The sequence below is a fragment of the Vulpes lagopus genome, chromosome 3 (assembly GCF_018345385.1).
Source record: "Vulpes lagopus strain Blue_001 chromosome 3, ASM1834538v1, whole genome shotgun sequence".
NCBI lineage: Eukaryota > Metazoa > Chordata > Mammalia > Carnivora > Canidae > Vulpes > Vulpes lagopus.
Window position 1 is genome coordinate 28,952,566 of NC_054826.1, and position 27,319 is coordinate 28,979,884.

A 27,319-nucleotide genomic window follows, 5' to 3' on the forward strand; every position below is an offset into this window, starting at 1 on the left:
TCTCATCCCTCTTGGATCAGCAGCTTGCCGTGGTAAACAGAGCCTTGGTTGATTCTGTTCTAGATCAAATAAATGGCTTTTTATTTAACCAGTGGGGGGGGGTAGTGGTGTTTGAGAGCTGTAACTGAAGCAAAATAGCATTTGTTGAGCTTGATTGTCCAAAGCCTATTGCTTGTTTATTGACAGGCTTAAGAGTTTTGAAATCTGCAGATCCAAAATTGTGAGGACAGGGCCTGGGGCGGGCCTACTTACCTATAAAAAGAACTGCTCTTACAAAATAGTGTGTTGTCTCCTTTCTCTACCATTTTAGGCCTTGCAAATAGAGTCAGGGAAATATGGCTTAGGGCAAATAGCTGCTATTTAATTTGGGTTAGGATGCATACTACCTGTCTGGTGGGTTACATTCCTCTCTGGGTGTTTATAAAGGAGAGTTTTTTTTCTAAAAAACAGAGAATGTGTATGTGTGTAATGTCTCTTGCCCCCCTCTGCCTCCCCTTCAGCCAATCATTTCTCAACCCAGAGAAGTCTTTTTTTCTGCAAGCTCAGTGACTTTGGCAAGTTCCTTCCTTTCCTGCCTCTGTGACCTGATTTTGTTTCACAGTAGCTCTGTTAGAAGGTTGGGTTTTTGTTTGTTTTAAATATTTTATTTTATTATTTTTTAGAGATTTGCTTATTTGAGAGGGAGGGAGCACGCAAGCACAAGCAGGGGAAGTGGCAGAGGGAGAAGGAGAAGCCGACTCCCCACTGAGCACCTTGATCTTGGGATTAAGCCCTCTAAATCAGTACTGGAGCCGAAGGGAGATGCCCAACTGACTGAGCTACCCAGGTGCCCCTGTTTTAAAGATTTTATTTATTGGCTCAGCGTGGAGCCCAACATGGGGCTTGAACTCATGACCTGTGATCAGATCTGAGCTGAGATCAAAATTCGAACACTTAACTGACTGAGCCACCCAGGTGTCCCTGTTTTGTTTTTCTAAAGTAAGCTCTACACCCATCATGGGGCTTGATGGTGCCACAACTCCAAAGATCTAGAGTCACATGTTCTAACAACTGAGCCAGCCAGGTGCTCCTAAAAAGTTCTTTCTAATTTGACCTTTAGATTCCAAACATTTGGTGCTGCATAGGATAACATAGAGCAAACATACTTGCACTCTCAGTCCAAGACTCTTCCTTATTTGAACCCAAGGACCCCTTTCATGTTTCTCCTTCCAGCCTCGCTGCCTTCATTCCTCCAACATTTCTTAAGTAGGATGAGATTAAAAGCAGAATTTCCTCAAGAAATGATCTATAGACTACCTGCATCAGAATCACCTAGGGGCTTGTGGAAATAACCTCATTCCTCACTGCCTGAATCTGAATCTTCAAGGGTGGGGGCAAGAGTTTGCATGCTTGACAAGTGCTCCTGGGTGATTCGTATGCACCTTTGGTTATCTGTGTGGATTTTGGGGATGGGATTGGTAATGGAGGACTATATACTCCCTATAAATTCTGTATTGTTTGTCTAAATTATGTAATGAGTGAGAGCCTCTTATGTAATTTGAACAAACTAGGATGTCCATGTAGTTGGTAAGCACTTGAAAAGATACTCAAGATAATTCATCATTAGGGAAATACACATCCAAACCACATTGAGATTCCACCTCCTATCTATTAGGACGGCTAAAATTAAAAAGATTGACTATAGCAAGTGTTGATAAGGATGTGGAGAAACTAGAACTTGTATGCACCGTTGGTGAAAATGTAAAATGGCACAACCACTTTATTTTTTTAAAAAGTTGAATATATACCTTTCTTGTGATCCAGACATTCCATCCCTAGCTCCAGGTTTTTTGTATTAAAAAAATAGAAAATCAGTTCTTTATCCAGTGCATGGATATTCTTTCGCTGAAAAGAAAGAGGAGAGGAAGCCAGACCAAAAAGAGTACATACTCTAGAATTCCACTTATATAAAATTCGAGGGGAGTTGCTGTCTCTCACCTGACCTTAAACTTTTTGGTGGTTCCAAAGAGTTGTGTATGATCATTTTAGTCTAACTCCACTTGTTACAGTGTCTTGGCAGTTTGATCTGTCAGTGTTTGTTCATATCTTTAATTCATTCAATTAATTGAGCACCTACCATGTACTTGACCTAGAATAGACACTAGGTAACGTGTTGGTGAATAAAACAGACATAATCCCTGCCCTCATGGAGCTTACCCTTTATTAAATGAAACAGTAAAACAAATAGGATAAGAAATATAATTATTGGGGGGAAAGGAGTGCTTCTTTGGAAGGGGGATGTGAGTCAGGAAAAACTTGTCCGGGTTTCAAGCAGAGAAGTAAAGCAGTCAGTTTCATGTTTTTGAAACACTCTGGTGCTGTGCATCCAATCAGGAGACTGTTCTAGTAGTCCAGGAGAAAGGTGGTAGAGGTTTAGATTCAGGTGGCCTTAGAGAAGAAAGCACTGAAAGAATAGTGCTTTCATCTCTTTAATCAAACTGGCAGATCCCAGAGGTTGAGACTGATCAACATTCTTTGAATAGTGTAGTTTTATGAGTTTTTAGTTCATATTACTGTCCTTTGGCCCCCTCCACCCACACCCCTAGCTCTCAGTCTCCATCACCACAGGTCTTGCTCCTTAGAGACACTCCTTAGAAATACGTAAGCACCTTGCTGGGCCAGTTACTCGAGTCTACAGCATTCCTTTGATCTGCTGACCTAGCTGCCTTTCAGTAAGGGAATGAGGATAGTCTGGTAATTCTGTTTTTGTTTTTTGCTAACCTATGCTGGCTCCCAGTGAGCTCTGTTTCCCTTTCAAAAGGCTGAGGGACCCTCTGATTTTACCAAAGCGGCAGAAACCCAACTCAGAATGGCTAAGGCCAAAGAAGGGTGAGGAAAGAAAATATATTAGCTCCTAAAGAAGTCCAGGGGTACCTGGACTTTCAGTTAAGTGTCTGACTCTTGATTTTGGCTCAGCTCATGATCTCAAGGTCGTGAGATTGAGCCCTGTGTTGGAGTCAGGTTGAGAGTCTCTTCCTCTCTCGCTAATCGTAAAAAAAAAAAAATTCCAAAGACGATCAGTCGATCAGTCTCTGTCATGGCTGAAGCAGGTAATGTAATCAGGGCTCAGTCTCACAGTCCCTCAGTCCTCAACTCTATTTCTTTGGTGTTACCGGCCCTCTGAGGCTCTGGTGTTTCATTCCTATTACCTATTATTATCATGATCAGCTGTTGTCACCATCTGCTTGAATATGATTAACCAAATGTCCTTAGACGATTTCTTGATCCATTGGATCCATGGTAGTGCTATTCTTTCCAGTTTAACAATAATAGTAACGAAAGCAACTGCTACCGATATTGAGAGCTTGCCTTGTACCAGGTACTCTGTTAAGCACTTTACATGGATTATATTATGAAATCTTATAACCACCCTATAAAGAAGGTTTTGTTTTGTTTTTTGTTGTTTTGTTTTGTTTTATAAAGAAGGTTAAAAGCATCCTGAGAAAGCTAGCCAATTGATTGCAGAATCAGGATTTGAATTTGGGTTTCCTGGCTCCAGGCCTTCACAGTGCTTCTTGAAGTCCAGCCATCAAAGGGTGTACCTATTTCTTACTTTTTCTGTACATGAATCTTTTTTTTTAAGGTTTTATTCATTTATTTGAGAGAGCATGTGTGCACATGAGAGAGAGAGAGAGAGAGAGAGAGAGAATATAAGCAGGAGCATGGGGGAGAGGCTGAGGGAGAAGGAGAAGCAGGCTCTTTGCTGAGCAGAGAGCACAGTCCTGAGGCTCCATGGATCATGACCTGAGCTGAAGGCAGATACTCACCACCAGGGGCCACCAGGTGCCCCCTGAACGTAAATCTTATATATACATGGCAGTCATAGCAGGGACAGAGCTTTAGAAGTTATTCTTATAATTCTGTCCATCCCAGATTTCTGGGTTTATAGTTTTGGAAGCTCTTTGTACAGTACCCTTCTCTCTGACTGTTATATATGTCCTCATACACCAGGCACATTAGGCAGGACCCCAGTTTGGCCACTCTTGTTTCTATAGGTGTTTCCTCCCTTTGTTTTTCTTTTTTTCTTTCTTTTTTAAAAGATTCATTTATTTTCATTTGAGAAGGGGGCAGAGTGAGAGGGAAGGAAGAGAATCCCTAGCAGACTCCCCAATGAGAGCGGAGCCCGACATGGGGCTTGATCCCATGACCTTGAGATCATGACCTGAGCCGAAATCAAGAGCCAGACACTTAACTGAGCCACCCAGGCGCCCCTAGTTCTACATCTTAATTGTGGTGGTGGTGGTTATACAAATCTAACACGTGATAAAATGGCATAACACAATCATTCATGAGTAGTATACTGATGCCAATTTCCTGGTTTTGATACTGTGCTATATTTAAATAATAACGCTTAGAGGAACCTTGTTGAAAGGTGCACAGAAACTCTGGTTCTATCCTTGCAACTTTCTGTTGAATAAGTCTGTAAGTCTTTTTCCTGTCTGTAAGTATTTCAAAATAAAAAGTTTAAAAACAAAATTTTATGTAGCTTAACTTATCCACTATATCTGCAGCTCTCTCTGGACAAGTACAGCTCAAAAGCCTGGGAGAGGAGGCTGGTATCCTTGTTCCATTTCCCGGTGCGGCCAGATAAGGAGGCTTGTCTCAGAGAACGAGCTCTGGAAACATGGCTTTCCATAGAGCCCAGTCGTGCTCAATCCTGGGATCTCTTCCATGTTTCATGATAGGTGATTGAGAACTAAAATCAGTTTAGCCTCCCTGCTCACTCTTGCTCTCTCTCCAATAAGTAAATAAAATCTTAAAACAACAACAACAAAAGCAAAGACACAGAACTCTCCCATGACCACAGTGTTCTCCCTGGTGTTCTTTATAGTCACACCCACCTGCCCTCCACCCTCATCCCTAACCAGGTAATCACTAACCTGTTCTATATAATTTTGTACAAGACATAAATGGAATCACACAGTGTATGACCTTTTGAGATTAGTTTTTTTTTTTTCAGTCAATACCCTCAAGAGCCATCCAGGTGATTCCAGTTTATTAGTAGTTCATTCCCTGTCTTTTGTTTTCTTAAAATTTTGTTCATTTATTTGACAGAAAGGGAGAGCGCAAGTAGGCAGAGCAGCAGGAAGAGGGAGAAGCAGGCTCCTCACCTGAGTAGGGAGCCTGATGTGGGGCTCAATCCCAGACCCTGAGACCATGACCTGAGCCAAAGGCAGACACTTAACCGACTGAGCCACCCCCATTACCTGTTCTGAGTATTCAGAGGTATTGGATCTCCTAGTTTGTTTTTTTCTTTAAGTATTTGCCTGTTTTTGTTTTTTTTTTTTTAAGATTTTGTTCATTTATTCATGAGAGACAGAGAGAATGAGGCAGAGGCATAGGTAGAGGGAGAAGCAGGCTCCATGCAGGGAGTCCAATGCGGGACTCCATCCCAGGACTCTGGGATCATGACTTGAGCCAAAGGCAGATGCTCAACCACTGAGCCACCCAGGTGTCCCATATTCACCTGTTTTTAATTATTTTTTTCAAGTAGGCTCCACGCCCAATATGGGGCTTGGACTCCTGACCCTGAGATTAAGAGTCATGCTCTACCGACTAAGCCAGCCAGGTGCTCCTAAAGCATTCACCTATTAAACTCACCTATTAAAACAACATTTGATTTTCTCTACTTTGGCTATTACAAATAATGCTTCTATGAGCATTTGTGGGCAGGTTTTTGTATGGACATAAGTTTTTTCTCTGGAATAGAAGCCCTGAGGTATGATTTCTGTTAAGTGTATGTTTCATTTTAAAAGTAACTAACAATAAAAATAAAAAATAAATAAAAGTAACTCACAAACTATTTTCCAGAGTGGCTGAACCACTTTGCATTCCCAACAATAATGTATGTGCGACCCAGTTTCTCCACATCCCTGTGACAGTTATACTATATATTTTTCTGGTAACAGTGTTATTGAGATATAATGTATATTCTATACTTCACCCACTGAAAGTGTACAAATCAGTGGTTTTTAGTATATTCTTTGAGTTGTGCAAGCATCACTATAATAAATTTAGAACATTTTCATCACCCCCAAAAGAAACCCTTTACCCAGTAGCCACCACATTCCATACCCTATCCCTTCAGCCTAGGAAACCCATGATCTGTTTTTCTACAGATTTGCCTGTTCTGGACGTTTCATATAAATCAAATCATAAAACACGTGGTCCTTTGTGACTGACTGACCTAGCATCATGTTTTCAAGATTCATTCATGTTGGAGCACATATCCATAGTACTTCATTTTCATTGCCAAATAATATATAATTGTATTTTTTAAAGATTCTATTCATTCATGGGAGACACAGAGAGGCAGAGACATAGGCACAGGGAAATGCAGGCTCCCTGAGGGGAGCCTGATGTGGGACTCGACCTCAGGACCCTGGGATCACAACCTGAGCCAAAGGCAGACGCTCAATCACCGAGCCACCTATGTGCCCCCAATATATAATATTTTTAAAGAAATAAAAGTGTGTTTCTTTCTATGATACAGACTGTATAATAAAAGATAACAGATTGCCATCACAGGGAGGTTTTACCAGGCCTGCTTAGAGCTCCAGCTTGCAGTTAACCTAAGGGCAAATTAATGCTATTTTAAATATTTAGCAGTTCTCTATAAAGTATTACTTGTGTTTTTTGCTTATTTAGCAACAGTTCTGAGTAGTGGAACCTGAGTAGCTCTCTCTGAAATCCTATTGGAATCTTTCTAGAGAACCTACGCACAGGGTGGTAAGTGTCAGCAATTCAGGTCAGGATCAGGTCAGCAGGCCACAGGCAGTGTTCAAGAGCTGGAATAGAGCTGTGCATCAGACAGATGCATTCCAGGATCTTTCTAGGCCCTTTGCTCTCCCCACTCAGTTTACATATTATCTGATCCACAGGTCAGTGCTTATGGCCCAGGCCAGAAACTTCTGCTGCTACTAGGTCCTTCCAAAGGACCATTTATGTATGCAAGTATCATCAGTATTGTGAGACATAGAGAAGGACATGAGGTGAATGGGTGCTCATCTTGTCTCTAAGCGTTTAGTGTCTGGCCAGGAAGGTGAGGCCTGGTTCTAAATAACTCTAAATAACCAGGTACAAATTTGAACGGGACTTGTGCCACTTTAAATATTAGGAAATATTTTAACCATCCAGAAAAGAAGAAAGAACAGTGCAACAAATACCATATTCTTACTATCCATCTTTGTTTAATTTTAACATTTTTGCCATATGTGCTTCATTATTTTTTTAAAAGATTTATTTATTTGAGAGAGAGAGAGTGAGAGAGAGAGAGAGAGAGTGTGTGTGTGTGTGCGCATGCAGAGGAAGAGAGAGAAGCAGACTCCCCGCCAAGCAGGACCCTGAGATCATGACCTGAGCTGAAGGTAGACCCTTAACCAACGGAGCCACCCAGGTACCCTGTGCTTCATTATTTCTAAGCAAATAAAACATCTCCTATACTCAGCAATAAAAAGGAAGGAACTATTGATACATGCAACAGTTTACAGGCATCTCCAGGGGAATTATACTGATTGAATAAAGTCAGTCCTCAAAAGGTTACACACTATAATGATTCCATTTACTTACATTCTTGAAATGACCAGATTATAGAAAGGGAGAACAGATTCCTGGCAGCCAGGGGTTAAGGATTGGATGAGTCTGGAGGAAATTGGGTGAAGAGGCAACATGAGGGATCCTTGTGATAGAAATGATCTGTATCAGTGCCAATATCCTGGCTGTGAGATCGTGTCAGAGTTTTGCAAGATGCTACCATTGAGGAAATTTGGCAAAGGGTACACAGAACCAGTGTATTATTTATTATAACTGTATGTGAATCTTAATCTCAAAATTAAAAGTGTAAATAAAAACAAAATGAAACAAAACACCGTCAGATGCCATTAAGTCCCTTTTGATACTGTCCTTAATTTCATTTTTCTGCTTCCCTCCCCAGAAGTTACTACCATCCTGAATTTATTGTTATTATGTCCACAAAATTTTTAATCATGGTGCTTTATACATATATATCTCTAAACACTATCTAGCCTTGTTTTATGTATTTTATTTTTTTTAAAAGATTTTATTTATTTATTCGTGAGAGAAACACACACACACACAGAGAGGCAGAGATACAGGTAGAGGGAGAAGCAGGCTCCACGCAGGGAACCTGATGTGGGGCTCGATCCCGGGTTTCCAAGATCACACCGTGGGCAGAAGGTGGTGCTAAACTGCTGAGCCACCTGGGCTGCCCTTGTTTTACATATTTTAAATAAAAAAAATAGTATTCCACTCTGTGTACCCTTCTGGAATTTCCTTTTTTTTTTTCTTTACAGTGTTGTGAGGCTACCCAAGTTGATACATGAATTTGCAGTTTGTTCATTTTCACTGTTGTTGAGAATTACATGGTATGGATATGATACAAGTTATTAACCCCCTCTCCTGTGGATGGATATCTAGGTGGTTTCAAATGTCCTGTCATTATCAGCAGTGATGCAGTGAACACTCGTCTCCATTCCTTGTGTATAGGTGAAGTTTCTTAAAGTCAGGACATATCTAAGAGTAGAACTAATTGGCCTAACAGTGTGAGCATTTTTAACTTCTCTAGTTGTTGCCAAATTGCTCTTTGGAGTGGTTGCAACAATTTATATTACAGTACATGAGACTTCCCATTTATATACAGTCTCACCAACATCTTTATATTTTGCCAATGTAATGGGCATGAAATGGTATCTCATTGTGATATTTTGTTTTTAAAGATGTATTTATTTATTTTAGAGAGAGAACACAGGGGAGGGGGCAGAAGAAGGAGAGAGAGTCTCAAGCAGACTCCATGCTGAGCATGGAGCCCGACACAGGGCTCCATCTCATGATCCTGAGATCACAACCTGAGCCAAAACTAAGAGTCTGACATTTAACCAATTGAGCCATCCAGATGTACCCACTGTAGCTTTACTTATTCACATTTGCCTACTTACTAGTGAACTGAGCATCTTTTCATTGTATATTAGCCATTTAAATTTCTTCTTTTGTCAATGACCTGTTCATACCTGTATTAGCTAGAGATTAGTTGGAAAGAACACAAGTCATTCTATTTTAACCAGTAAGGGATATATATATTTTTAAGACATATTTGAGAGAGATAGAGAGAGAGAGAGAGAGAGAGAGAGAGAGAAAATGAGGGTGAGGGGGCAGGGAGCAGAGTGCCAAAGAGAGAGAGGGAGAGAGAGAGAATCTCAAGCCGACTCCATACTGTGTGTGGAGCCCAGTGCAAGGCTCAGTCTTACGACCCTGTGATGGTGCTGTGAACTGAAATCAAGAGTCACATAGGAAAAAAAAAAAAAAGAGTCAGATAGATACTCAACTGACTGAGCCACCCAGGTGCCCCTAACTGTAAGGGATTTAAAAGAGTGTGTTAGGTGCTTACCACATCAGTGGAGGGGCTGGACAAGTGGACCACAGAACACAATAGGTCCCAAGGTAGTGCTACAGGAATGACCCTCCAAAGGCATTGCTACCCTCTGCAACAATCAGGAAATTGGAGAATTGGGAAGCTCCTGTCTCTGTTGCTGGCTTCATAATTCCATGACTTTAGTCATAATCTTTTGCCAGAACTGATGATTTAAGAACAATGCAATACTTGTCCCATTAAATGGATACCTCAAGCACCACCTCTCTTCTGACTTAGCTCAATTCTAGATTCAGGGCTCACGTAAGACTATCTGATTGGTGGGGCTGAAAACACATGTTGGATACTTAGCTGTAAGGAAGCCTAGAAAGCTGGGGTATAGCTTTCTAATTTCAGTATTATAGGAGGAGGTTAGAATTAACATTGAATGAACCAAAATACTGTCTGTGCAATAATATGCTTTGTTTTTCTTTTAGATTGCCTTGTTTAAATGATTCATAGAAATTCTTTATGTGGTGCAGATAATTAGACATTTGCAGGTTACATTTATTACAAATATCTTCTCCTGATTGGAGGTCTCTCTTTTCCTTTTGATTGTAGAATTTTTTGATAAACAGAAAATTTCCATATCACTGTCATCATATTTATGGGTCCTAACCAATCTTTGTACATCTTATGTCTTGTCGAAGAAATCCTTCCCGTTCAGAGAACAGAAAAATAAATATTTTCCTATGTTTTCTTCTAAGAATTTTAGAGTTTCATATTTGACATTTAGGTCTTTAATATATCTGGAGTTTATTTGGGGTGTGATGTGGGATTGCATTTGTTTATTTTTCTATATGGGAAAACACTTATCCTATGGACCATCCTTTTCTGAATGACTTAAAATGATACATGTGTCATATAAAACATTTCCATTATTACTGTGGTCTATTTCCAGGCTCTCTAATCTGTTCTACTAATGTGTTTGCCCATGTATCAACACTCTACTTTTTAATTACTATGGCTTTCAAGTAGATCTAGATATCTTTTTTTTTTTTTTTTAAGATTTTATTTATTTAGGGACACCTAGATGGCTCAGTGGTTGAGCGTTTGCCTTTGGCTCAGGACGTGATCCCGAGGTTCTGAGATCAAGTCCCATATCGGGCTCCCTATGGAGAGCCTACTTCTCCCTCTGCCTATGTCTCTGCCTCTCTCTGTACCTGTGACATAGGCAGAGGGAGAAGCAGGCTCTACACAGGGAACCCGATGCCAGGCTCGATCCCAGTACCCTGGGATCATGACCTGAGGCAAAGGCAGATGCTCAACTGCTGAGCCACCCAGGTGCCCCAGATCTAGATATTTGATAGGACAGGTGCCTCATCTTGTTCTTCAGGATTCTCTTAGCCATCTTGGCCTTTTACTCTTCCGTATATATTTTAGAATTATTTTACTGTGTTCTAGTGAAAAACAAGACCAAAATGAAACCCTGATGGGGGTTTTATTGGAATTATAATTGGATCCAGTTGGGAAAAATTTTTTTTCTTTATGATATTGGGTCTTCCTATCCATGAACATAATGTATCCCTACTTGTAATCATTTCTTCAATTCAATAATTTCAATAAAGTTTTTAAAAAAATTTTCATGAAGATCTTATACATTTTGTGTTAATATATCTCAGAAGGAATAAATATTATTTGTTTTTATTACAATATCAAACCTTTTTTTTTATCCTGCTGTCTTTAAATCACATTCAAAATATTATTATTGGTATATACAATTATAGGATTTATTTTTAAATATTGATATCCAGCAAAATTGAGGAATCCCCACTTTTCCTTACATTTAGTTTTTAGCTCATATCAAAGCTATTTTATATCATATAATTTAAAGAGATGGATGGTTGTACATTTGTTATGAGAAACAGAGAGACGGATAGTTCTATAATATTTTATTATGAAAAATAGCTGATTCTTTTTCCTTCCTGCCCCAGGCATGACCAGGTAATTTTTAATATAATTTTTAGCTGATTACTTTATTTATTTATTTTTTAGCGGATTACTTTAAAGTTTACCTTCATGGGGTGCCTGGGTGGCTTAGTGGTTGAGCGTCTGCCTTTGGGTCAGGGTGTGATCCCTGCCTGGGTCCTAGGATCAAGTCCCTCATCAGGTTCCCCACAGGCAGCCTGCTTCTCCCTCTGCTTATGTCTCTGCCTCTCTCTCTGTGTGTCTCTGATGAATAAATAAATAATATATTTTTAAAAGTTTACCCCATGTCTTTTTTTCCTTTTTTAATTAATTATTTAATTAAGATTTTATTTAACCCTCCATGTCTTTAAATAGCATGCAGCTGCTGTTATTACTGAGCTTTTCATTTAGGTATTGTGCTTTGACTTTCTACAATGGAAGATGAAGATTTAGTTGTTGTTGTTTTTTTTACTCCCCCTCCACCACACATGTACACACACCCCTCCCATTACCTTGTTCTCTCAATATAGTTATACATAATATTATTTAGATAACTTGCAATATAATGTGTGTAAATTGTATTTATAACTGAAATAAGTAGTAACATACAATTACTTTTATTTCTGCTGCACAGCTTTTTTAAACAATTATTTTGTGTTTGTTCATTGGTTTGTCTCTTAGTTTTATATGTATGATCTGTATGATTATCCTGAGAGAAACACCAGATTCACTACCAATTCAATAAATCTGTTCTCAGGACATTCTAGTACCTTCTGAAATACTGTAGACTGTTTGGCATCTGCCTATAGCCAATGGTCAATCCTTGAATTTTTCCTTCACCTGTCTGGGGATTTCCCTGGTCCCCCTCACATTAGATCACCAGTCCCCTGTACCCTATGTCTTCTTCTTTCCTATTTCTTTATTTTGGTGGGGCACATTCTCTCATAGTTTCCTGAGAACAAGGACATACAAAGATGAATTCTCTAGGCTGTCAAGGTTCTGCAATTTCTCCTCAATGTATCTAGGTGTGGATTTGTAAAAAAGCTATCCTGTTGGGGACTTGTATTTTCTGGATCTAAGAATTCATATTTTTTATAAAGTCTGGACAATTCTTACTCTTCTCTTATCTCTTTGAATTTTGCCTCTCCTCATTCTCTTTATTCTTGTATTCTAGAACTCAGATTTGATGCATGAACCTTCTGATTTCAATATCGAGATCCCTTCAGTTCTCTTTCATATTTTCCATACTTTTCTCTCTCTTTAGCAGTCTGGATAATTTATTCAGGTCTGTATGCCCTTTTGCTGTTTCTCTTTTCTAGATGTCTGTTTAATCTGCCTATTCAGTTTTTAATTTCAAAGACTAAATTTTTAATTTCTGTAAGTTCTGTTTGGTGCTTTAAAAAATCACAATCATTCAGGTCTTTATTTTTTTATAACATTTTTAAAAGATTTTATTTATTCATGAGAGACAGAGGAAGAGGCAGAAACATAGGCAGAGGGAGAAGCAGGCTTCCTGCAAGGAGCCCAATGTGGGACTTGATCCCAGGACCCTGGGTTCACGCCCTGAGCTGAAGGCAGATGCTCAACCACTGAGCCATCCAGGTGCCCCAGGTTTTTTTTCTTTTATTGCTTATTTTATAGTTTTTACCTGATATTCTTTGGATCTAATCCTGTTCATTGCTGTGGAGTTCTTGTCTGTCATTTTGGATTGTAAACTCATTTTCAGGACAGGGCTGGCTGCCGGAATACCACATGACCTAGGCTCTAAGGACATGTTCTTCTGGAGACATTTTATTTCTATGGGCACTCAGTAGCATTAGTCCAGAACTGTTTTTGTTAATTTCTCACCTTTGGGTTACTCAGACCACATGTATAATGTCAATTTGAGCCTAAAACTCCATGAAGGCAGGCCTATTTTTATAAATTTTCAGAGGGGACTTTTTGTCCTCATGTAGGACTCAAACCAAGAGGACTTCATCTTCTGCATGAGCAGGGGACGATGTTTTGACCCACCATTTCACTGGAGTCTTTGGGGGTCCTAGTTCTGTAAAGATCTGTTCCCATCTGAACACCAGCACCCAAGTCCCTGGTTCCCCGAACTTGGCCATGTGCCCCTTTCCCTGCCTACCCCTCCACTTTGGGCCACAACTGCTCAGCTGCTTCAGCTCTGCTTTCCAGTTCCTCTGTTTGGGGGCTCTGCTGTTTCCTTTATTCTCTTGCAAGCCCTGCCAGGGCATGAAAAGGAAGTTGGTAATATGTGATCCAGCGTTTCCAGGATGTTATGTAGTAGGGAGGGTTTTCAGGACATGGTATCCACAGGACTGCCATTTGTACTTTTAAGCCTAGAGATAAGGGATTGTGGGAGTTTCAGGGAGGGAGAGTCCATCTGGCTGGGAGGATCAGGAAGGGGAAGGGAAGATGAATATCCAAGCATAGAGACACAGGAGGGGGTGGGGCCTGGCAGGTGCAAAAGCACAGAAGCAGGAAATGATTGTGCAGACATAGAGGAAAGCATGCAGCTCCCTTTTGGTGGTGTATGGTCTGGGAAGGGAAAAATGAGCTTGGAGCTGGACCACAGAGCAGCAGGGAGCTAACTGTTTAAGCCTTACAGCATGAATGCCACGATCACAAGCTTTGTTTCAGGAAGTTTAAGCTGGAAACACCTCCAGGATGCATGGGTGTGGGTGGCAGCAAGAGGTAAAGGGATTTAGACTTGGAAAGATGCTCCTGGAGGCTGTGGAAAGAGCCCAGGGGTCGGTTGTGAGGCCTGAATGGGGTAGTGGGGGGTAGAAAGGAGGTAACCCCTAGGATCCCCCCAGGAGAGATGGTGAGGGAGACTCAGCTGAACCAAATAAAGAAATCTGGGTCAAGAGCTGGGGAAATAAATAGAAGAAAAGCTAGGCAAGCAAGCATATTATCTGACTCCTCGAAGATAAATCGACAATTATCTGAGCCATGTTCTACCTTTTAAAATTGTTCAGATACCACCCACAAATGCGAATACACAGTTCTTCCTGCAGCATGCAAGCCAGAGATGTTTTTAGGCCGCTCGATGAATAGTTGTCTTTGGATGAGAGACAGCAGTGTTCCGGTGGAGCTCCCAAGAGTGAGTCGGGATATGTTTGCCTTTCCTAGAACCTGCTGACATGGCTGAACATGGGACTGATGAGCCGTCCTCCAGGACAGGGAGTCCCAATGGAGAAGGTCAGGTCTTGGAGGACAGATCGTTGCTGCATCAGAGGTTGGCTGTCAGGGAGCTCATTGACACTGAGGTCTCCTACCTGCACATGCTCCAGCTCTGTGCCTCGGACATCAGGAGCCGCCTGCAGCAGGTATCTTGGTGGGGCTGCACACAACCTTCCTTAGGCAGACATGGCTCTTGGCATCTGAGACCCCACATTGGTTTCAGGGGCAGGCTTTTTTGTTTTTAAGATTTTATTTATTTATTCATGAGAGACACACACAGAGAAAGAGAGAGAGAGAGAGAGAATGGCAGAGACACAGGCAGAGGGAGAAGCAGGCTCCATGCAGGGAGCCCGATGTGGGACTCGATCCCAGGACTCCAGGATCAGGCCCTGGGCCGAAGGTGGTGCTAAACCACTAAGCCACCGGGGCTGCCCCTCAGGGGCAGGCTTGATGGAGGGGAAGGTATGATGGGTGTGAAGCCACCTGGATATAAGCTGTGTCATTTCTGTGTATTGGCCATGCAACATTCAGCAAGGCCTTTGACACACTGGAACCTTAGTGTACTCATCTGCTACACAGGGAGAGGAATAATCAGCTCAGAGAATCAAGTGAGCTAATGGATAAAATAGCCCTTTATCGAATTTGAAACAGAGTGCTTAAACTGACCTGTATTGTACTTGTCTCATTTAGAAGATGGCAACATGAAGATATTATTGCTATGATGGGTTTTTATACCTCTTCCCCCTGATTTCAGAAATAATAAGGTTCTCTCTATAAAATGTTAAGTATCCCTTAACATGTAAGCTCCATTAGGTCAAAGACTGTTTAGCTCAATAGCCCCAGATCTGGACTCATAAATCAGAGACTTCAATTAGTGTTTCTTGAATGAATGACATACTGAAGTAGGAAATGTGGGAGGCCAAAATCCTCTCCTATTTTACCCTCCAGATATTAGGAGTTTTCTCTGTAGGCATTAAGCAAACAACTATAGATCCTTACTTATTCTAGCAAAAATAAGAGCATACTCTAGAGATTTTTTCTACAGTTAGGTACTTGATTGTGTATCTAGGATACACACACACACACACAATCTCCTACATATACCTGTGCACATATAAAGATGTCCTGCTGTGGTATTGCCAGTTAATGGTAGCCAGAGTTCAGACTTCTCAAGATAATGGTAGTGAGTCCCCAGTGTGTTGGAGCTGGAAGGAAGTCCAGCTTTCCACCCTCTGTGACAGATAGGGAAACGGAGAGAAGAAACATGATGGCTACTAGATCCAGGATAAAACACCAATTCAGCTTTCATTTCATGCTGAGCACTCTGTCTCTTCCTCCCTTCTCATAATGAGAACACCTAATTTATGCATCAATGATAAAGTTTTTCAAAGCCTCACAAACATTCTACTGGGACAGTCTTCCCAAGAGTAATAGGACCCTGAAGGTATGAATGTTCTGGACTGATCTCCATGGCCTTCAGTTAAGTCATCTGCTCAACTACCAGAGACTCCTATGGCTTCTTTGTTCCTTCCAGCTGCCCCAGGGAGATCTGGATGTCCTGTTCTCAAACATTGATGATGTCATCGAGGTGAATAACAGATTTCTTCATGATCTACAAGAGACAGAATCCAGGGAAGAGGAACAAGTGCACTTAATTGGTAAGCAAAAGACAGGGCAGTGGTCAGCCTCAGATTCCTGTGGAACTGTCCTCAGCATGTGGGCATTGCTTCACTGTCACCAGAATTTCAGGGTAATGTAGCTCAAGGGGGGTTTCTTTTGGGGATCCCTGAAACACAGCATGTCAGAGCTGGTAGGACTCTCAAATACTATCCAGCCCAACCCCATCACTTTACAGAGGAGGGCGTTTGCTGGGGTGTAAACACAAGGAGGAACTAATTGGTGAATCCAGGTTCCCATTCTTTTTTTTTTTTTTTCCCCAGGTTCCCATTCTTAAGGGTTGACAAGTTAGTGAGAGAGAAGAGAATTTTAGGTAATAATTTGGAATTTGAAGAAAAGAAACAATTGTAGTAACCTTTGGGCATGATAGTAGTTCCAAGAAGAGGACATTTAAACTGAGACCTGAGTATTAGGAAGGAGATACTTAATAAGATCTGGAGGGAGAGCAGAGAGAATGGTTGTGCAAAAGGTCCTGAGGTAGGGATAGGCCTTAGAGTGAAGGACAGACAGAAAGAACCCTGGTGTGGCTCCAGGGGAGTTCGTGAGGGGAATGTGTTAGGGGATAAGATGGAAGAGGTGGAGAAAGACCAGATCATGTAGGGCCTTCTAGGCCATGGTAAGCAGTTTGGATTTTATTCTGAATGTGATGAGAAGCCATTGGAGAGTTTTGAGCAGGAAAGTGATATGGTCTCATTTATGTTTTTTGATGACCTATTTGGCTGTTGTGGACGGTGGGTTGTGAGAGTGGCAAGAGTGGAAGCATGAGAACATCGGGGGCCTTACTGTCACCCTGGTGAGAAATGGTGGGAGTTTATTCATTCTGGAATGGTTAGGATGACCCTGTAGATCATAAAGAAGGAGGGATGAGTGGGTATAAACCTCACACACCTGTGTCCCTCATTCTCCCCATCTGTTGCCCTGGGGTCACTTGACAAAACCTCAAGGTCAGGGGTTTCTGAGGGGTGTCAGATGGGGAAGTTAAAGGAGTGCCATATAGAAAAGAGGAGGGGGGAGGGAAGGGCACCCAGCACAGTACCCACCCAAGCTCCCTGGACTTTACATCACCGATCTGCCCTTTCTGAGACATGAATGATCAGGATTAAAAAATAACAAACACACAAATTTTTTAGAAAGCCCACTGAGTGTTTACTAAAAGCCTAGCACTATTCCACTGTCCATATATTAACTCATTTCATCACAAGAACCCTGAATGGTAGATGCTATTACCTCATTTTACAGTTGAGGACACTGAGGCACGTAGAAGGGAAATAACCTGCTCTAGGTCGCGCGGCCAGGGATTTGAACTTGGGCATTCCGTCTCTGGAGCCAGTGCTCTCAACAGTGGCACTGAATAGCTTCCCCGTAGTAGAGAATGGGATCAAAGCCTGTGTATTGTATGTTTATTATTCCTTTGAAAATAGAGTTCCTTATTGAAACAGCAATGTGAATGAGTTACCATTTCCTATAAACGATAAATGAATACTAAATTAAGGAACAAGATTTTTTTTTTAAGTGTCTGGGTAGATATTCTCAACTTTCATCATTTTATCCTTATTTCTGTTACTCATTACCACTTATTTGAGTGGGAATCAGTATAGCCTCAGGCTGAAGACACGCTAAAGATCTGGGGACCCTGAGGTCAGGTTCTTCTGTTCTGTGGTTTGAAGTTCAGTGTGCTTCCTTTGTTTAAGTGTCCTTGCTTGCAGTCTCTACCTTCCTGGTTGTTGTGCAGCAGAGTCAGGATGTCACTTTGTTTCCCAGGCATACCTAGTGACAACTCCATTCCCTGCCTCCCTAGTAGGGCTGCCAGATAAAATACAGGTCCCAGTTTAACTTAAATTTCAGATAAACAATGAATAATTTTTTAGTAGCAGTACATCCCATGCAGCATTTGGGTCATACTTATACTATTTATTCATTGTTTATTTTTTTAAATTATTTATTTATTTATTTATTTATTTATTTATTTATTTATTTATTTTTTATGATAGTCACAGAGAGAGAGAGGCAGAGACTCAGGCAGAGAGAGAAGCAGGCTCCATGCACTGGGAGTCCGACGTGGGATTCGATCCCGGGTCTCCAGGATCACGCCCTGGGCCAAAGGCAGGCGCCAAACCGCTGTGCCACCCAGGGATCCCTATTCATTGTTTAACTGAAATTTAGTCCTGTACTTTTTTCGCCTCTGATTTGGCAGTCCTATTTCTTGATGTTTACAGAGTCTACAGAAAATAGCCCCCTCATCCTTTGCCCCTTGTGGTTAGCCTAAAAGAAGCACAAAGAATCCATGTGTCTCTTCTCTTTGGTGCACTATGTCCTAGGTCACGACTGCCCTCGCTCCTGCCAGCTCTCTATTCCCCATCCAGCCCCCATGCCTCACTGTGCAAGGAAGACCCTTTTTCCAGTCCTGTAGCCACAGCATTTAAAAAAATTTTCAGACCTCAGGCATGACTGTCTTTACCAGGCTTTTCTCCTCCCAGGTGACTTAGGTCCCCCATCCTTTTGACCGAGTCCAACACAACTCTGACCTTCCCAGGAGTCCTTACCCTGGGTTGTCTCATCAGAAGGCACCATGCTGTAGCTGGGTACAGTCCAATAGAAATGCAATTCAAGCCACAAATTTAATTGTAAATTTTTGAGTATTTAGAAAATTAAAGAAGCAGGAGAAATTAATTTTAATGATATAGTGGATTTATTCTAGTTTGTGTCCAAACTAACATTTCAGCATGTAACCAATATAAAAATGATTCATGAGCTATTTTACTTCTTTTTTTGTACTAAGTCTTTGAAATCCGGTGTCTTTTGTATTATACACATTGCAATTGAGATCTTGTATTTCCAGTGCCTAGAAGCCATGTGTAGCTGGTGACTACTACATCTGGGCAGGGTGGGTCTGATGGGTTGGAGTCTGGCTGGCAAGGCTCTGCCGGCCACAAGTTCCTTCATGTCTCTGAGCCTCAGTCTCTGCCTCTTTGAAATGTGCCATTCGTGACTCTGAGTAACATGTCCTAGCTCTTTCATTCTCACAGTACTGTGACTTGTTGATTACTATTAGTATTATCCCCATCTTACTAAAGGAAAGCCTGAGGCTCAGAAAAGTTAAGTAACTTCCCCAAGGTCCCGCAGCTTGACCAGGCAGGGCTGAGCCCTAACTCTTGTCCACCCTGCCTCTCCTTCTCATCTTTCCAGTTAATCCTGGCTACGGGTATTCTTCTGATGCTGGGAATAACTTTTTCACTACTGTGACTTGTTTACAGTCTGTGCCCAAAGGACAAGAGGAAAGGAAACATGTCTGTATTTCTGCATTCCTGGCATTCCTGCTCCTTTGGATAGCTGTGCTTTCTGGGAGTTTGCCTTCTTCGGCCCCTGGTCACATGGGTTATGATACAGTTTCTTTGCCATCAGTCACATTCCCGCTGATGTGCACTGGGTTAAGGAGAATGTGAGAACCACCCTAGATGTCAAGGCAACGCCCAGGCTCTCTTAGCAGGGAGGGGTTCTGCAGTTGGCTCATCTCTTAGCATGCAGATTCTCGATAGCTACACTTCTGTGTCCTCTTTCCTATCTTCTCCCTCCTTCTGGGGGCTTCCCCTGAGGCATTCTCTCTGAGGATTGGCTGGATCAGAACTGGGGAGGAGGACTGGTCCTGGGTGGCAGTCTCATTGTGGAAATCTTTGCTGAAAGCTGGACCACAGTGGGCAAGGCAACATCCCATGCATCTGACGGGGGCCTAGTCCAGGTCAGAGGCTCAGCCTGTAGCTTCAGCAGGCAGTAGGTTCAGCTGGGCTTTCTGTGGTCCACAGTTCCCCACCCTCTTTCATGGCTAACACATTTCTCTTCATCCTAATCACTTCCCTCTAGATGGACAACCAAAGACTCTTGTGGGTATTTGAGGTAGTGTTCTTTTTGTTTTTGTTTTTTTAAGATTTTATTTATTTATTCATGAGAGACACAGAGAGAGAGAGAGAGAGAGAGAGAGAGAGAGGCAAAGACACAGGCAGAGGGAGAAGGAGGCTTCATGCAGGGAGCCCGATGTGGGACTCGATCCCGGGTCTCCAGAATCACGCCCTGGGCTCAAGGTGGCGCTAAACCCCTGAGCCACCCAGGCTGCCCTTGAAGTAGTGTTCTAACAGCCATTCCCATAACCACTTTGGATACCCTAGTTAAGTCTCAACATAGTATAGATCTCTTTTTTATATTAATAGACTACTTTTTATAATGCTTTTAGGTTTATTGAAAAATTAAGTAGAGTGTACAGAGTAGACTGTACAGTAGAATGTATCCTCACCCCCAGAATTTTGTGCTTTGCCTGCTCTAAAAATCTTCCTATTCATCCCTCCTTCCCCATCACCATTGGTAAACACTGATCTTTTTCCTGTCTCCATAGTTTTGCCTTTTCTATAATGTCATATAGGTGGAATCATATAGTAGGAGGCCTTTCCAGAGTGGCTTCTTTCACTTAGCAATATACATTTAAGGTTTCTCCTTTCTTTTCCTGTCTTGATAACTCATTTCTTTTTTTTTTCTTTTTCTTTTTTTAATCACTGAATAATATTCCACTGTATGGACATGGCACAGTTGATGGATTTACTTACTAAAGTGCATTTTGATTACTTTCACGTTTAGGCATATTCATTTATTTATGAATAAAGCTGTTATAAACCTTGGTGTTCAGGGTTTTTAAAAAATCATCTTTAAACTTCTTTATTAAAAAAAATAAATAAATAAACTTCTTTATTGTGGTAAAATCTACCTAACATATACAGTTTGCCATTTTTCCCATATTTAAGTGGGAGTCTAGTGGCATTGAGTATGTCTACATTGTTGTGCAACCATAGTCACTGGCTATCTCCAGAACTGCTTCATTATCGTAAATCAAAACTCTGCACCCTCTAAACTACAACCAGAGTGGCCTCTGGTCACTCCTATTTTACTTTCTGTCTCTGTGAATTTGGCTACCACTAACTCATCGAGGTGTAATCATACAGTATTTGTTCTATTATATTTTGCTCTCACTTAGCATAGTGCCTTCAAAATTCGTTTTAAACTTTTTAAATTTTAAAATAATTTTAGATTTATAGAAAAGTGGCGGGCAGACCCGGTGGCACAGCGGTTTAGCGCTGCCTGCAGCCTGAGGTGTGATCCTGGAGACCCGGGATCGAGTCCCACATCGGGCTCCTTGCATGGAGCCTGCTTCTCCCTCTGCCTGTGTCTCTTTCTGTGTGTCTTTCATGAATAAATAAATAAAATCTTTAAAAAAAAGTGGCAAATACAGAGGTCCTGTATAACCCTTGATCTAGTTTCCCCTGATTTTAACATCTCAGATATTCCAAGTACAATTGTTAATACCCGGAAATGAAGATCATTGAAATGCTGTTAACGCTACAGACCTTATATTTCACATTTTCCCAGCTTTCCTATGAATGTCTTTTTTCTGGCCCAGGATCCAATCTAGGTTACCACGTTTCACTTTATTGCCATGTTCTCTTAGCCTTCTTTAGTCTTGTCTGTCCTTTGTGACCACAATACCTCTAAAGAATCTGAGCCAGGTTTGTAACATAGCCCTCAATTTGAAGTTTTCAGTTATTAATATTGAAATGATTTTATAGATCTTATGAAAGTTTATGGTATGTACAATATATATTTTATAAATTATAAAAATGTATATTTTGTAAACATTTTATATATTTACAAAATTAAAGTGATTTTCATTCTTAAGTTGAGGTTATGCATTTTTGGCAATAACATCATGGCCAGCGTCCTGTCCTCCTTAGTGCCTCAGAACAGGGGCACATGATGTTGCTATGTGTTATTACTTAGAATAATGTTAACTTTGTTTTTTTGTTTGTTTTTGTTGTTATTTTTAGATTTTATTTATTCATGAGAGACATAGAGAGAGAGAGAGAGACAGAGACAGAGACATAGGTAGAGGGAGAAGCAGGCTCCATGTAGGGAGCCCAATGCGGAACTTGATCCTGGACCTGGGGATCATGCCGTGAGCCAAAGTCAGATGCTCAACCACCGAGCCACCCAAGACATCCTGAATAATGTTAACTTTGATCACATTGTTGGTAGAAGGTAATATCTTCTATGTTTTTCTGCTATAAGGTTACTATTTTCCTCCTTGTAATAAATAGCTTATGGAGAAAAACTTCGATATTATGCAAATATCCTATTTCATCACAAACTTTCACCCATTATTTTTAGCATCCATCAGTGGCTCTTGCCTACAATAATTATTGCTGGTGTTCTCATGGTAATTTCTTTATAGCTTATTCCTTCTACACTTATTTTTTTTAATTTTTAAAATTTATTTATGATAGTCACACACAGAGAGAGAGAGAGAGGCAGAGACACAGGCAGAGGGAGAAGCAGGCTCCATGCACCGGGAGCCCGACGTAGGATTCGATCCCGGGTCTCCAGGATCGCGCCCTGGGCCAAAGGCAGGCGCCAAACCGTTGTGCCACCCAGGGATCCCTCCTTCTACACTTATTAATTGCAGTTTTTCTTCTCACCTATTCACTTGTTCAATTATTTGTTTATGTCAATATGGACTCTTAGACATTTACTTTGTTCCATGAGTCAGAATCTAGTACTATCATTATTTATTTTCTTGTTCTGATTGTACCAGTTTTGGCCATTGAGAGCTCCTTCAAGTTGGCTCCTGTGTCCTGTGTCCTGTCAGTATGCCTCTAACAATTTTTGAGTGCATCCTGTTTTCTGACACCACAAGATGTTCCAGGCTCATCTGTATTTCCCTGCCCCATCTTCGGAATCAACCATCTCTCCCAGAAGCACTGGTTCCCATTTGGGGGGAATGGTATTTAGACACCAAGCTCTAGGCTGTAGGTGTGCTCATTGCCCCTGGAGTGTCATTGTTGCCTTGCCCTGTCAGCTAATAGAGCTAGGAAATATATACATACTAATGTATGCATATATACTTATCTATATTTCTTTCTATATCTATCTATCTTTATCTATATATTTATTTTTTTTAATTTTTATTTATTTATGATAGTCACAGAGAGAGAGAGAGGCAGAGACACAGGCGGAGGGAGAAGCAGGCTCCATGCACCGGGAGCCTGATATGGGATTCGATCCCGGGTCTCCAGGATCACGCCCTGGGCCAAAGGCAGGCGCCAAACCGCTGCACCACCCAGGGATCCCATCTTTATCTCTATATTTAAAACCATGAGTTCAGGGGCACCTGGGCAGCTCAGTGGTTGAACATCTGCCTTTGGCTCAGGTCGTGATCCTGGGGTCCTGGGATCGAGTGCCACATCAGGCTCCCCACATGAAACCTGCTTCTCCCTCTGCCTATGTCTCTGCCTCTTTCTCTGTCTTTCATGAATAAAAAACAATGAGTTCATACTGATACCTACAATTCCAGTCCATTCACTCCATGCTCACCTCTCATCCCTTTTACCCTTTCCCATTCCCTCATTCTTTCTACCCCAGTCCATCCACCTGCTACAGGTAACCAATCTTATAAATTTCTGATTTAAAAATATGAATACTTCACAGATTTGCCTATTATTCTTGTGCAGAGACTATGCTAACTTTGGTATATGTGCTGCTGAAATCAAGCACTAGAGTGACCTATTTATTTATTTATTTTAATATTTTGTTTATGGGGGATCCCTGGGTGGCTCAGCGGTTTAGTGTCTGCCTTTGGCCCAGGGCACGATCCTGGAGTCCCGGGATCAAGTCCCGCATCGGGCTCCCTGCATGGAGCCTGCTTCTCCCTCTGCCTGTGTCTCTGCCTCTCTCTCTCTCTCTCTCTCTATTATGAATAAATAAATAAAATCTTTAAAAAAATAATATTTTGTTTATTTATTCATAAGAGACACAGAGAGAGAGAGAGGCAGAGATGTGGGCAGAGGGAGAAGCAGGCTCCGTGCAGGAAGCCCGAGATTTAAAAATATGAATACTTCACAGATTTGCCTATTATTCTTGTGCAGAGACTACGCTAACTTTGGTATATGTGCTGTTGAAATCGAGCACTAGAGTGATCTATTTATTTATTTTAATATTTTGTTTATTTATTCATGAGAGACACAGAGAGAGAGGCAGAGATGTAGGCAGAGGGAGAAGCAGGCTCCGTGCAGGAAGCCTGACGTGGGACTCGATCCCAGGGCCCCAGAATCACGCCCTGAGCTGAAGGCAGACGCTCAACTGCTGAGCCACCCAGGCGTCCCTAGAGTGACTTATTTATTTATTTATTTTAATTTTAATTTTTTTAAGATTTATTTTATTCATGAGAGACACAGGGAGAGAGGAAGAGAGGCAGAGACATAGGCAGTGGGAGAAGCAGGCTCCATGCAAGGAGCCTGATGTGGGACTCGATCCTGGGACTCCAGGATCATGCCCTGGGCCGAAGGCAGGTGCTAAACCGCTGAGCCACCCAGGGGTCCCAGAGTGACCTATTTAAAACAGAAACCAGATCACCTCTGCTCAAACCTCTCTTATTGCTTCCAGTCACCATTGGAATAAAATCCAAACACTTTACTCTATCTAACCTACCTACTTTGAGGCCCCATGTGATCTGGTGTTAGTTTCTTTTTATTTTCTCTGCTTTGTGCCCTTGTTTGGTCTGGCTATTCTTGCCTTCTTGCTGTTGTCCTTATGTCCAGTCTTCTCCTGCCTACAGTTTAAAGCCCTTTGCATTTTTCCTTCCATAAGCCTGGAGTGTAGCTTCCACTACACATTTCCAGGGCCAGGTGGTTCTGGTCTCTGCTAAATATGCACATCTTCATGGAGGCCTTCCTTAAATATATCTTCTTTCTTTCTTTCTTTCTTTCTTTCTTTCTTTCTTTCTTTCTTCCTTTCTTCCTTCCTTCCTTCCTTCCTTCCTTCCTTCCTTCCTTCCTTTCTTTCTTTTTTTTGATCTACTACTTTCTAACACCTTCTATTGATTCTTGGTATCATCATCACCTAACATATGCAGTATATTTACTTATTGTCTGTTTTCCCCACTGGAATATAAGCTCCATTAGGCAGAGGCTTTGTTTTGTTCACAGAGCTTGGAAGAATGCCTGCATATAATCCATAAATAAGCTGTTGGTAAATATTTTGTGAGTAAAATTTCTGCCAGGTATTTTTACATGCATTATTTGATTTATTCCTAACAAAACACTAGGAGGTAAATACTGTTTTTATTCCAGTCTATGGATAAGAAAATGGAGGGTCCAGGAGGTCAAGTGCTTGCACTAGGTTGCGCCACAGGGGAAGGATTGACTGGAGATCTAGCCCTAGTTTTCTCTGACTCCAAAGCCCATACCTGTGACTATCTGTGCTCTGCTAAAGTGTGTCTTTGTAGACTGGAGGTTTGAAGTTGTACTTGCCACACATGGTGATTGTAAAGCTATAACACAAGTATACTGTGTTTGCATATGGTTTGTAAACTGTAAGGCAAGTATGATAATTATTAATATTATTGCCATTATGACAGCTACCCTTTATTAAGACTCCCAGTGCACCAGCCTGAAGCTCTGCATCATTCTGTCACTTAATCCTTATGGCAGCCTTTTGAAAGTGAGATTAAAAAAATGGAAACTCAGGAAGAAAAGGTAACTTGCCCAAAGTGGCAGAACTGGCTAGACCTGGCTGTCTCACTCCAGAGCTGAGGGCTTAGCCATCTCACTCACCACTTCTGTGTCCCAAGTAAGGGAACATACAGATATGCCTTTGAGGGCTTCTTATTGCCTTTTCACCATCAGGTAACTTATTCCTGAAATTCCAAGAGGAGTTGGAACGAGTCTACAAGGTCTACTGTGCCAGCTACGACCAGGCCTTGCTGCTGGTGGAGGCCTACCGGAAGGAGCCAGAGCTGCAGCGAGAGATCCAGGGCATCATTGAAACAGTGGTGTGAGTAGAATAACCAGGGAGCACTGGCTTCTGCTGCCATTGACCTTGAGGTTGGGAGCTGTCAAGGTCTCACCCCTCCTTGGTGCTGCTCATGCTGCTTCAGGAGTATCTTAGGTTAGGTTGCGGAGACAAACAATTCCCAACTCTCAGTGGCTTCAAATAACAAAGGTTTATACCTTCCTTATGCTCCACTGTGGTTGACTTGAGCCTCTTCTCTCTGCCATCCTCACTTTGGGGCCTAAGCTGACATGTGGCCCTCTCTGGATTATTGCCAATTACTGTGGAAAAAGACAACAGAGATCTGGAGGGTCTGATGCTGGTAATTAAGTGCTCCAGACTAGAAATGATATTCATCACTTCTCATAATTCATGGGCCAGAACTAATCACATGGCTATGTTCAACCACTGGGAGGCCAGGGTGTGCTACCCTGCCAGGGTGTCCAGAGGTGGAGAAGCAGAAACATTGGATGAACAGCACTCATGTCTCCCATGGGAAGGGCAGTGAGACGGTGGGAACTATGTGCTGTAGGTGGCAGTGGTGTGAAGCAGGTTTGTATTACCTTGGAAGGCCTTTCTATAGATAGCTGAAAACTGCCCCATGAAACAGAATCAAAACTACCCTGAGTGGCCTCACTGCCCAGAGCTGGCATCAGTGGGTAAAAGATATTTTTTATTCTTTATTTTTTTCAAAGATTTTATTTATTCATGAGAGACACACACTGAGAGAGAGAGAGAGAGAGAGAGGCAGAGACACAGGCAGAGGGAGAAGCAGAGAGAGAGAGAGAGAGAGAGAGAGAGAGGCAGAGACACAGGCAGAGGGAGAAGCTGGCTCCATTCAGGGAGCCGGATGTGGGACTTGATCATGGGTCTCCAGGATCAGTCCCTGAGCCGAAGGCAGCACTAAACCCCTGAGCCACCCGGGCTGCCCCTAGAAGATATTTTTTAAATTAAGATTTTGAACGGATAATAGTTACATAGTTCAAAAGCTTTAAAACATTCACATTTATGCAGCAAAAAACAAAAAAAAAAAAAATCGTGTCCTGTCTAATCAAGTCCCTTCATCCACACAAATACTACTCCCAGCCCTAAAGTAGAGGTAACCACTTTTAAATGGCTTATGGATCTTTGCAGCGTTCCTTAATACATATAGAGCAAATATAAGTTTATACTCTTATTTTACTGCCTTTTTAAAGAAAGTTTTTTTTTCACTTACCATATGTC

The 27,319-nt window shown here is 41.6% G+C and overlaps 1 protein-coding gene across 2 annotated transcripts in view; it reads left to right on the forward strand.

Annotated features, from left to right (window-relative positions):
- The window catches only part of ARHGEF37 (Rho guanine nucleotide exchange factor 37), a 60,060-nt gene that overhangs the window by 2,320 nt on the left and 30,421 nt on the right, over positions 1 to 27,319 (forward strand). For both annotated transcript variants that reach the window (XM_041747612.1, XM_041747613.1), the window contains exons 2-4: positions 14,507 to 14,703; positions 16,092 to 16,215; positions 25,951 to 26,098. In XM_041747612.1, coding sequence (XP_041603546.1) covers positions 14,507 to 14,703; positions 16,092 to 16,215; positions 25,951 to 26,098 — 469 coding nt within the window. The remainder of the gene's footprint in view (positions 1 to 14,506; positions 14,704 to 16,091; positions 16,216 to 25,950; positions 26,099 to 27,319) is intronic.